At 40.0% G+C, this 11,587-nt stretch overlaps 1 protein-coding gene across 1 annotated transcript; it reads right to left on the bottom strand.

The window, feature by feature from the left end:
* Window positions 1-675: 675 nt before the first annotated feature.
* uncx4.1 (Unc4.1 homeobox (C. elegans)) lies at window positions 676-4,976 on the bottom strand. Its single transcript, XM_084402937.1, has 3 exons — window positions 4,435-4,976; window positions 3,545-3,720; window positions 676-1,877 (listed from the first exon to the last, which is right to left on the bottom strand). The coding sequence occupies exons 1-3, from the start codon at window positions 4,694-4,696 to the stop codon at window positions 972-974; spliced, it is 1,344 nt and encodes a 447-aa protein (XP_084259063.1). The 5' UTR covers window positions 4,697-4,976; the 3' UTR covers window positions 676-971.
* Window positions 4,977-11,587: the final 6,611 nt, after the last annotated feature.

Below are 11,587 nucleotides of genomic sequence, written 5' to 3'. Positions count from 1 at the left end.
AAGTCCCCATAAAACATGAAAACACATCGTGTGTGCGCGTGTGTGTGTGAGAGAGAGAGAGAGAGAGAGGGGAAGAAAGAGAGGGGGCTGTTCTTATAGAGCGACAAATGATCAATAGGCCGATAAGGCAGGAACATCAATGTACGCGACAGAACAATGAGGGATATCATCGAACATCTATCTTAATATTGCCGCCTACGCGTGCCCTGACAGGCCCGCGCGCCTCATGAAAATTCCACCCCGCGAATCACCCAGGCTTGCGCGCGCGCACACACACACATCCTCACACGTACGCTCGCAGCTGCCTGGGCTATTATTTCCCCATTTCAATCTGACTCGCCAGCCTTTCATGCTAATTCTATTATTGTTGGAAGTTTATGTGATTTCATATCGCTGGAATCGGTAATGCATAATAACCCTTCAGGCTAACAGAAAAAAAACGTATCCTCCCAGCCGCCACCGGGAAAATAATTACTTTCATATCAAAACTCCACAGGAGCTGACCGAGTCCTACCGCCCGCGGCGTGAGACCTCATTTTAACTGGAGGTTTTGAATGAATGAATTTGTTAAAGCAATAAACACGAGCCTGCTGTACAGCAGCCTCTCAAAACGATAAACAAAACAGACAGGATAACCGTAAGCACTGAGGTGGCAATACAAGGTGTTTTCTTTGACAATATTTTATTATTCTTATTACTTATCAAAATGTTACATATATAAATATTTTCGATACTTTATCATTTATACAACGTTTGAAGATATGTTGTTCTCGTAAGCTAACTTGTTCCTTAAAGTTAGACGAGTCGCTGAATTGGAACAGATATTTTACGCCGAAACAGATAGTTCACCTGAATAAAGAATATCCGTTTCTGAACAGTATAAAAAAAATGAATCAAAACAGTCTTGTATAGAAAACCGTGTCGTTATCAGCTTTGGGATTATGATAAGTCACTTGGCGCCACTGGACATGTCAGTCCATGTCAACGTCTTCTCCATCTTTGTTTGTGTCAGCATATTCAGACAGGTTAGGAGAGATGCTTTCTTTCTGGCTTGAGTTCGTGACAATGGACTCAGAGTCGTTTTCAAACGAATTTGATTCTGCAAAACATTTCTCTGAGCTTGTGTTTGAAGGCTGAATGGAAGAAGAGTTCTTGCTTTCTCTTTGCAGCTCGGTGTCTTTGCACAAGTGATTGATGTTTTTCTGGTTTGAGGTTGAGATGTCTGTTGTTGAGGAACAGTTGTGACCCGAGTGTCCCGAATCCTGACTCGGTTTCATCGCTGTCTGTGGCACAATGAAACCCAGCGGCTGGGTAATGGGATATAAAAGAAAATGGCCTTTACCAACCAGTGGTCGCTGCGGCGGTAACTGAGAAAAATCCAGGATAGTTTTTCTCCTGGGACTTGATTCGGCAAGTAAACTCTCCACACTGAATGGGTTGAGTTTCTGGAGCGTGGGGGCGCGTGTGATGCCGTTCGCGGGGTCCATGGGCTCCGCTGTCTCGTTGACTGTACTGGCTCTTTGGTGGCGTGGATGTTGGTCACAGATATGTTCTGTATGCTGTCGGTGAGTGCTAGGCTGAGGCCCGGTGTGTGGAGTGGACTCGCTATCGGTGCTCTGCGATACTCCACTGTCGCTGTCAGATCCAGGCGTGTGGAAGAGATCACCAGCTAACAGCTTGTTCTGGGATTTCAGCAGTTTGCGCTCCTGTTTTCGCTTCTTCTTTTCCATGCGCTCCAACTCCCGTCGTGCGATCTCCTCTGGGTCCATTGGTTCGCCGCTGCAGGTGGTGGGGTGAGAGTTGTGGGCCGGTCGACCGGGCCCTTTCTTCGTGTTCTCCTTTTTGCGCCATTTAGCTCGCCGGTTTTGGAACCACACCTAGAAAGCAAAGGTTGAGATTTTTGGTTTGTTTCAAAAGCATGTACGCATATGGCAGACTCAATTCATATAAATGAACCTCGAATTATTGTTAGACCAAATTGCTTGAATAAATCTACAAATATTTCGTTTCTTTATCGCAATATTATCTTGTAATTACAAATCACAGAATTGTGTCTTTTTATTTAATTGTATTAATTTATTCAATTAAATAAAACGGCAATATTGATTTAAAAAAAAAGAAAAAAAAAAGCTAAAGGTCCAGTAGCAGTAATTTTCTAAAAGATGCTTGATTTCTGAAAACTCTTGCTTTTCTATTTGACATCCAAGGTTCATCAACAATATGACACGAATTGGACAGAGGAAATGTTTTAATCTACACTCTTAAAAATAAAGGTTCTTCATAGAACCTTTCCATTCCACAAAAGGTTATTAAAAGGCTTCCTCAGATTTATTTTTAGAATTATCTTCACACTATGGGAAAAAGGGTTCTTTTAAAAACTGTTGACTGAAAGGTTCTTTGGGAAACCTTTCCATGGCATTGATGCTAAATCACCCATTTGGAACCTTTATTTTTAAGAGTGTAGGCATAAAGCCCTTAGCCACAGATGCGCTTGTCTTAATTGTCAATTGATTTAATGTAATGGCTCACTCTCAATCTTTCAATTAAGCCTGGTTCTTGCGTGGCTAATTTGGGCCTGTTCCCCTAAAGTTCATTTAGGCGCGTATAAGCGCTAGGACAGATTTGGCCCAGCAGAGGTAGAGAGCAGCAGGCTCGCACCTCACACCCAGACCCCTCACATGGCGACTGCCGTCTGTTCAGCGCTGATAACACCACAGTTAGCATCCACCAGCAGGCTAAGACGCATACTAACATAGAGACATCGAGGCTATACATGACAATAGCTGTGTATACGCATGAAATGTTAATGTCGGTAAAATCTGTGAGCACACAAACCTAACGATAAAGAAGGCTAATCTTCCTTGAGGAATAAGAATAATACAAAGCTTAGCTTTTAACTCCCCAAACAAGTCTGCTTCTCATCCAGCGTCGAATTTCGACAAAAAGGGAAAATGCAGACAAAGGCTGCACGTCCAACGCTTATAGCATCACAATCCACTGGCCTATATTTCATTTAGTGAAGAATTGGTAAAACTGATCATATATTAACTAAAATGTCAGAAAATGTGTTTAAACCAGGACATTTGTATAATTTTAAAATATCTAAAAGTCAGCATTTTTATCTTAATAAAATTAACAAATTGTTTATAATAATAAGCTTTAGAATTGAATGCATTTGCAGCTAAATCTGTTATGAACAAATTGATGTCCACATCAGGCTAACGTTATAAGATCTTTCATGTTTTTAATTGATGAAATGATGGTTGAACATTAAACATTTGAACCTTGCTATTATTTTAAAATGTATATGCTGTTGTCATGCATTTAGAAAAATAATTCTAACTTTTAGCATTTAAAAGCTTACATTTTTAATTAGCATTTAGCATTGTAAAAAAAAAAAAAAAAGGTAGGCCAATAGCATGGTTATATATAACATGGAGTGGATCTGCTATAGCTAATTCTGTGTCTGTTAATAATAAATAGGCCATTGCAATAAAGGTCAATGAAATATTTTGTTATGACATAAAAACAAACCAGCGTTTACCTGAACACGTGACTCAACAAGGTCTAGACGTAGCGCGAGCGCCTCGCGCATGAACACGTCCGGATAATGGCTTTCGTTGAACGCTTTCTCTAGTTCCTCCAGCTGCCAGCCCGTAAAATTTGTACGCGTTCGCCTCCGTTTACAACCAGGGCTTTCCTTGTCGGGGTCTCCGGCATCTAGGATCACAGAGCATGTGAGAACGCGCATGCAAACATGAAAATACACACTATTCAACTTAGAATAGTCTACATAACATTTTGGTAACAGAAATTATTTAAAACACTACAATTTTATAACAATCCAGAGGTTGTCAAATAAAAAACTAGAATAATATTTTTTTTCACATGAGTCCAGTGCCCGATGTATTGACATTAAACTAATTAACCTTTGGAGTATAGGCTACATTACAAAAAAATTTTTTTACCTGTGATTGCCATGCATGATTCTTAAAATACAGCCTACAGAAATAATGTGATTAAGTTCAATGCCGTGTTTTATTTCACAGTCATTTGTAACACATTTAGCCTACATAATATGCGTGTTTATTGATTCACACAGTCTAGAATTACAAATAGACTTCGGCTAGCCCATAAAACATGAATTAAACCCACAGAAAATAATCTGATATCATGATGAGGATTATAATGCATTTCATTATTATCAGTGTATTATAAGTCCGAGTAAAATCGGCCTACTTTCTAGTTTACCTGAAATCATGGAAACGAAACAAAGCTTCCATTTCTTAATTTCTTAACCCATATAAAATAAAATAAAAGTATTCCATATTCTTTTGGCGTAACTTAAATATTCCCCCAAAACTGTTGATAATACAACTGTATAGCCTACTATATTCTACATGGAATAGAAGAAGCGGATAACCATTCTCTTACCGCTGAGTTTATACTGATTATCCCCGTTAACACCACATCCAGATCCGAGCAATGGGTTGGAGTTTGAAACAGACGCTGAGCATGATCCGTTAAGTAATCCGTCTATAGAAAAAGGAACAGCGACCGCTGACTGTAGCTGGTGTCCGGTGATATCGTAAACATGATGGTGACCGAGGTGGTAGGGGAAACCCATTCCAACCATGCCCCCCAAAGAGCCTCCAAACTGGGCATGAGGATGCTCGAGGATCCGGCTATCCATCATTGCATCTCCGGAATCAGGGAAGCGTCTGTCTGGCCAAAACAAGCTCCAACTCTTCCCTCAGTGCGCATGCAGGAGCCGTGAAAGGACGTGCGGCGTTCACATGCTTTGCGATCCCAATTAAGGAATAAGGAGACCGAGGCAGGCGTGCAGGCTTTACGCTCTTTCCTACTTTGTCAACATCAACTCTCCCCTTGTCCAAATAACTAGCTCTCGCGCTAGGGAATTCGTGACCAATAAGAAGCGTTAATCGTCGGTGACGTCAGAGCCACGACACGAGCGTTTTCCATATCGATTGCTAATTATACCTGACATCCACCTCAATAAACAATACCAGCGCTGTCACAACACGACACGAGACATCACAACTAGACGGGAGGGAGGAGAAAGGGGAGGAGGCGAAACCGGCAAATTGATTGATTCCCGACTAAATTCTAAACAGCGACTACATAAACACACACTGATTCTGTTGCAATAGCTTACTGTTCTGCTCTGAAAGCCTCGTTCGTTCTATGAAAACAAAATAACAAATAGGCTACTAACAACCGAAAACGTCAAGTGCCTCATACTTTTTAAGGAACGTCTTGCTCTCTCTGAATGCGTAAAATGATGTTCCCCCATTACGCGGAGGCATGGTTCCCTGAATAGAGTGATCCTGTAACGGACGGAGAATCACCCACCCTGTTGCGAGCTGTCAAGATGAATTTAAAACTACAAGCACCTCAGCCTTTCTAATATCTACACGCGAGCGCGCCTCGAACTCATTTCCACTGTTCTGATTACTGTGGCCATGATTTTGGCAGGTGTTATGAAAAAAAATTCTGAAGGTGGAAACAAAAGTGAGTCTGACAGAATAACTGCAAGCTATATGAAAGCACAAACGTGTTTGTCTTATAGATTATTGGCTTATACAGAGTTAAAGAACTGACATGCTTATTAATAGGCTAACTTCATGCAAATAATCAATTACGCTTCTGATCATTTGTGTCTAGAGGGAGTGGAGTGTGAGAAGGTCATAATAATCCATTTTACATATAAAATAATACATTTTAAAAGAAGGTAACAAATACATGCAATCTTGACTTATTTTAAGTGTAAATTACAATTTCCTTCTTTATGGAATCTTAATTATGTCATAAATTAAAAATTTAAGGTGAAATCATATTGCACACATCACACGTTAGTGTGTATATTGGGCACAGAAAAATATTAGATGATAATGATTAATTATTTTCTGATTATGTGATGGAAAAATTATGTGATGGCTGTAAACTTTTAGTTTTTTTATTTATAATGTAGTTCCTCTGCCTCTATAATTGTTTAATGTTTAATGTTTAATTAAACGCTGTCCAGCACATGTTCAGGTTTTTGTGTGTGTAAGCGAGCGAGAGAGAGAGAAAGAGAGGGATGGTTCTGAATACAGGATGGTAATCAATCCTGTCCATGTATAAAGTAGTATACGGGTCTTTCCCTCTCCCTGCTCTCCTTCATTACCGAGAATTAATTCCACTTTATTTATCCAATTTCTCCAGCTGCCAGAACGTTAATTTGAGTTGAAATTTCTCACCACTCGCTCGCTTGCACTGACCCTCAGTAGCACCCGGATGGTGTGTAGTAATAACCTAAATCTTTCAACAGAGGGGCACGAAAATTGTTACCTTATTAGCATGCAAATTGTTTAATTAATATTATTAAGAAGAAGCATATAATCCGTTCGTCACTTGACCCCGCAGTCTGTTGGCTGGCCGCCTCTCTGCATTTCAATGTGTTCATTTCAAATCAGCACTTTAAAAAAAAAAAGAGAAAAAAAAAGGCCTCTCTGAGGCTAGTCTCTTTCAAAGCACACAGTCCCTGCGTGAGCGCGCGTTTGATGCTACTTGGTTTGTATCTCTCTCCTCCACTCTTTATCCCAAAACATTTCATCACTTCGCATACAGGAATTATGGAAATCGTTTCATTCTGGTCCTCCCCCGACATCTAAGTTCAATAATTGGCTTCTTGTAGTTTGCTTTTTGAAAACCGCTTCTTGAAAGGGCACCCCTCCGGTTCTAAGCAAACGCTATCCGCTAGACGCGCGTGGCTCCTGGGTAGACAACCCTTGACACGCGGCCCCTGCGAAGCGTTGCAAAGCGCCCGTTGTTTTTAATCCGGCGGAGTGACTGTGTCAGATGCGCGGGCTTTAATTAACTTGATAATCATAAGTACGCAAGCCACACAAGGGCCAGGGTTCAGTGCGTTTCGCACACTTTCGCTATTTTAATATGTAGGCTACCTCGTGGCGATATTATATAAAAAAAATATTAAGAATCAACATGTCAAAATTAAACGTAGCCTATATTGCCCAATCAATTTATGGAAACCCGAAACGTACATTGAGATTGGGATACACTAAGGTGTCTGTGTTACAGTGTAATTATGCATTTATGTAGCCTACTGTGTAATAATAATTAACAACATGCACTTACTATAGGGTTATGGTTCACTACGTTTTTTTACACTTAACCCATTTACAGCGGTTAAAGGGGTCCGATATATTTATGGTCGTATTAAAATCCATACAAACTTTAGCCATGCAGATGGAATGGACTGGGCTGTTCATAAACTCTCATTTCACTCTGAAGCTTTTTTTTTAAACGATAATCATAAATAACCATTAGGCTCGAATAAAACATTTTAATTAAAAAAATCAATATACTACTTTTGAAGGTCTTAATTACTAAATTAACTTAATGTGAGTTCATTTGAAGCTATCAAAACTGAGCAGCACATTAGTCGATGAACAGATAATTAAGAGTGTGAAACGTAAATTAATTGTTGAAAGTCATTTGATCCACAAACGGAACCAATTAAAGTGTAAAATGATTTTCCTTTCTGTGTTTGTGTTTCACTCAAGCACATAGTTTGGTGTTTTAGTAGGAAACTAGGCTATCCCACCAGGCAAATTTCCCTCTAATCCCGCTCAGCTAATCATGCAATTAAAACTTTCCCGCGCGCTAATTATCTGCAATTGTTGGTCTGGCTGCAGAGAAAGCAGAAAGTAAAAGCGATTGATCCGAGTTTTAATTCACTTCATTTCAGATTGAGAGAGAGAGAGAGAGAGAGAGAAAAGCAATTCCCCTTCAAATTACCTTATTCAGCCTTGACAACCTACAATGCCCTTCAGGAATCTTACCCTGGTCTGCATTTATGAGGTATAGGGCAAAATGGAATCCTTTTAATAACAATAACTCAAACTTCTATTAGAGTAATACTTTTATTTCAATTAAAACTGACTTATCACCTTTTGCTAAAACGTGCTTAATATGCCAAAAATTATCAATGCTTGACGGACCCCGAGCAGAGATTGTCTAATTGTAATCAGCGAATCGAAGGTGCTTGTCGCTTCCCGTTGCCTCGCGCTGGTATGCACGGAAATAGAACTAATTTACTCGCCTCCCCGGGGAAATCCGCTGAACAGATTAACATTTTCAAAATATAGTAATAATATTATTTGAGCAATGGTGATGACGCCAATTTTTCGAAGCCTTTGTGAGAGTAATTTACATATTTTTCCAGTCCGCTATTTTCTCCCGTTAATCACTCTTTGAAACTGAAGGACACATGAATGTGTAGCACTTGCACGTGGGGATGGGAGCGCGCTCCTGTGTGGCTGTGTGCTTATGCGCTCGCGCTAACAGCATATTGATTCTATCCATCCCCATGAAAAGTGAGGAAAATGAGCAGAAAAGACCTGTGACACGACTTCATTGATGATCAAGCACACAGGTATCACAGCTGTCAAAAACTTGAACTGTCATGTGGAGGAAGAAGAAACCATTCTTTTATCGCCACCTAGCGTCGTGCGATTTTGTGTGGCTTAACGTTAGGTGCCAAGGTGCCCCCAAAAAAGAGCAGATGTCTATATGGCGTCAAACCAAAAACCTTTACACCATTTATAACAAGCAATTTGATTTAATCACAATAAAAAAAAAAAAAAAAATTAAATAATTGAATGAAAACATTTAAATGTAAAACGTTTTCTTTTTTAAACAAATTCTTGAAAAAGTTCTTCTTGACCTGAAAAAACGTGCCTTAAAAAAAAAAAAGATTAAAAACATAATAATAAAAAAAAGCAGTCATGGGGCTCTATGACAGCCTATAATGGCTTTTGATTCAATGTTGATGAACGTACAAAAGTTTTTCAAAGAGGGCCCAAATAAAGTATGTTTGTCTTAAGAATTTCAGCCTTTTAATTAGACTTAGGCCTACTCTCTGTACAGTTACACCAGCTAGATTTGTTTTTACTTTACGCACCTATATAAAATATTTAGAGAGAGAACTGAAAACATGTTCTTTACTGAACAATTTTTTTTTATTATTAATATGTCAGTGAACGATTATTAATAGAGGCAAGTCAAGAAGTGCTGGGAGACTTCAGTTCCTCAGACAGCTCAGGATCAGCCATCTCTCTAAGTAAATAAATCTCAGACATCATGAGAATCAATCGTGTCATCCGCCGGGGTATCAATCAGGTTCTATAGATGTACACTGACCGCGGTCGTTCGTGAGGGCCTTGAATAGTTCATATCTCTTTGTTATCCACGCTGCTCTAATCCCCTGGTGACTCGCGGGCTCACGGTTGTTCGGGTCTGGGACAATGAAGCATGGGAGGAGGAGCGTCAACTATTATTTTCGGCCGACGCGGCCATCTGCTGCGCAACCCAACACCCCAGAGACGCCCCAGTGTCCACACTGTAAACCAGCGAAGATGTTTTAATTAAGGCGAGGCAGGTTAACTCCGCTGCCTAATGAATTGCCTTCGTTGCCCTCCCCTTGTCGTCCAAAAGAGCTGATTGTCTCGGCCCCCTCTGTAGAAACTATAGAAACAAAAGTTCTAAAATCCTGGTCTAGAAGTAGGCCTAGCCTATACCACAGCATAGCACCATTTGGACGTCTCTCTTATTTACCGCATCTTTATATCACCAATAGCATTAGAGCAAATTAGATCATTAGACTAAATCTTATAAGATTTAATTATTTTCTTTCAAACTTTAGCCTAATTCTCAATCGGCCTTTACATGTTATGGGAAGGATATAATAAAAAAGCCTATAATAAGTTAAAAATAGTAGGCTATAACATTAATGAATTATTTTACTGGAAACATTATTCTTCAATCATTTGTTCTCCAAATGCTCATTAATAAAAGATGGTTCTCATGACGTACACAGTTAAGCAAAGGAGGTGTAAATTGTGCGACAGAATAATTAGACGAGCCTATCTATTAAATACATAATTGTGTTTATGGAACCCGAGTCTAATTAAATGTAGCCTACTTAATTAGGCTACTCAACAGACGACTCGGATGGTAGTCACAGCGCTTCCTAGTGGTGATCCGAGTCATTGCCTCCCCAAGAACTCCATATCTGCCACATTAAATTAAGATTAGGCCTATATGATACCATGTGATTAGATAGCACACATACGTCTGCAAGATGTCTGTTAAAGAGCGCTTCATCTGGAAAGCATCTGCTGTGTCAACATCTGAGAGATGTTTTTAACATGTCAGTCTTACATACATTCTAAATAAATAAAAATCTTAAAGTGATTTTCTTAATGTCTATTTAAAGTCTGACAGGAAACGTCCTAGAGAAGTATTGCAGATGAGCAATCACTCAAAAAAAGTACGTCTTACAGATGGAAACACAAACATCAAATAGACATCTTTGCGATGCAAGTGTGCACATAGCCTATTCATCCAACTAAAATGTGGCTTACAATTAGCAGCTGTCCGTGAGTAGGCTATAGAACAAATTCTATACCGAAAGTCAAACTTGTTTTACTTTTAAGCTCAGTGTTTCTCAAACTATACTGGTGGATGCATTTTGGGCGTCGTGCTCGGATCTAACTGGTTAATTAAAAACAGCTCATGTTTGCTCAAGTTAATAAAAGGACTAAATTATTCACTTTGGGGACCTGACTCCCAGAGCGCCTTAAATCATCCCGGGACAATATTGTAACTCTCTCCCTCCGCTCTGATGAAACGCTGAGGGGTCCTGTCACTGGTCGGAACCCCCTCCTCACTTTCCATCTGTCCCTCTTTGTCCTCCCTATAAAGCGTGTGTATTTTAGCTCATTGTCTTTCACACATTTATTGACACCTTTTTTAATTCGGCGCTTCTGTCGGCCTTCTCTAGCCGCGGGGCGCCAATCTCTTCCGCTCCATTAGCTCATTGAAACAGGAGTCTGGTTAAACAAAAGAGATGCAATCTGATCCTCTGTCCCATCTCCCTCTCTGAGTCCATGCATGTCTCTCATGCACACCACGGGTTTTCGCGCCCTGTTTGTCAGTGAGACTGGCCTGTTCGTTCGCGAGCCAGCGGGGAGGGGGATCTTATTAGCATTAAAAGCCTACACCGTGAAATTCATTTATAATTGCCAGAGAGTGAGAGAGATAGCGAAAGCATATGCGTCCCGAATTACGTTTGAATAAGTTTGTGATATGTTAACATGGAATGGAATGCGACAGACTGCAATTATGACGCCTTTGTGACTGTCAAATTCGATTCATAAGAGGCTCGTTCCACGGTGAGCGCCCGTAGAGAAGAAAGTGAGGTGAATCTTAATGTAGCTAAAGAGAAGGCTTAGAGATTTCCGCTGGAAGAAACGAAAAGCAGTCCAAACAATATAATAAAGTCGGGAAAATGGCATACATTTATTGCCAGTATTTCCTGATGCTTGTTTAATCGGCGTAAAATGGACAGAAGCTTTAAACTGATCTTGTCTATCAATCATATCAGATAGGTTTACACAGGTTGGTGGTGAGCGATATACTCTCTTTCTTTCTAATATCTCCACCACAAAAGAGGTTTGAGATCCTAAATGTGCAGTGGACTCAATGACCAGGATTGAGAACA

This window comes from Rutilus rutilus (assembly GCF_951802725.1).
Source record: "Rutilus rutilus genome assembly, chromosome: 2".
NCBI lineage: Eukaryota > Metazoa > Chordata > Actinopteri > Cypriniformes > Leuciscidae > Rutilus > Rutilus rutilus.
The sequence above is the reverse complement of the archived record's forward strand: the minus strand, read 5'-3'. Positions and strand labels throughout refer to the sequence as shown.

Excerpts from the sequence above, each read along its gene's own strand:
- uncx4.1 (XM_084402937.1), bottom strand. The coding sequence starts at position 4,696 with ATGATGGATAGCCGGATCCTCGAGCATCCTCATGCCCAGTTTGGAGGC. Across the intron at positions 3,721-4,434 it reads TAATCAGTATAAACTCAGCG|ATGCCGGAGACCCCGACAAG; the intron begins GTAAGAGAATGG and ends CTGTGATCCTAG. Across the intron at positions 1,878-3,544 it reads TTGTTGAGTCACGTGTTCAG|GTGTGGTTCCAAAACCGGCG; the intron begins GTAAACGCTGGT and ends TTTGCTTTCTAG.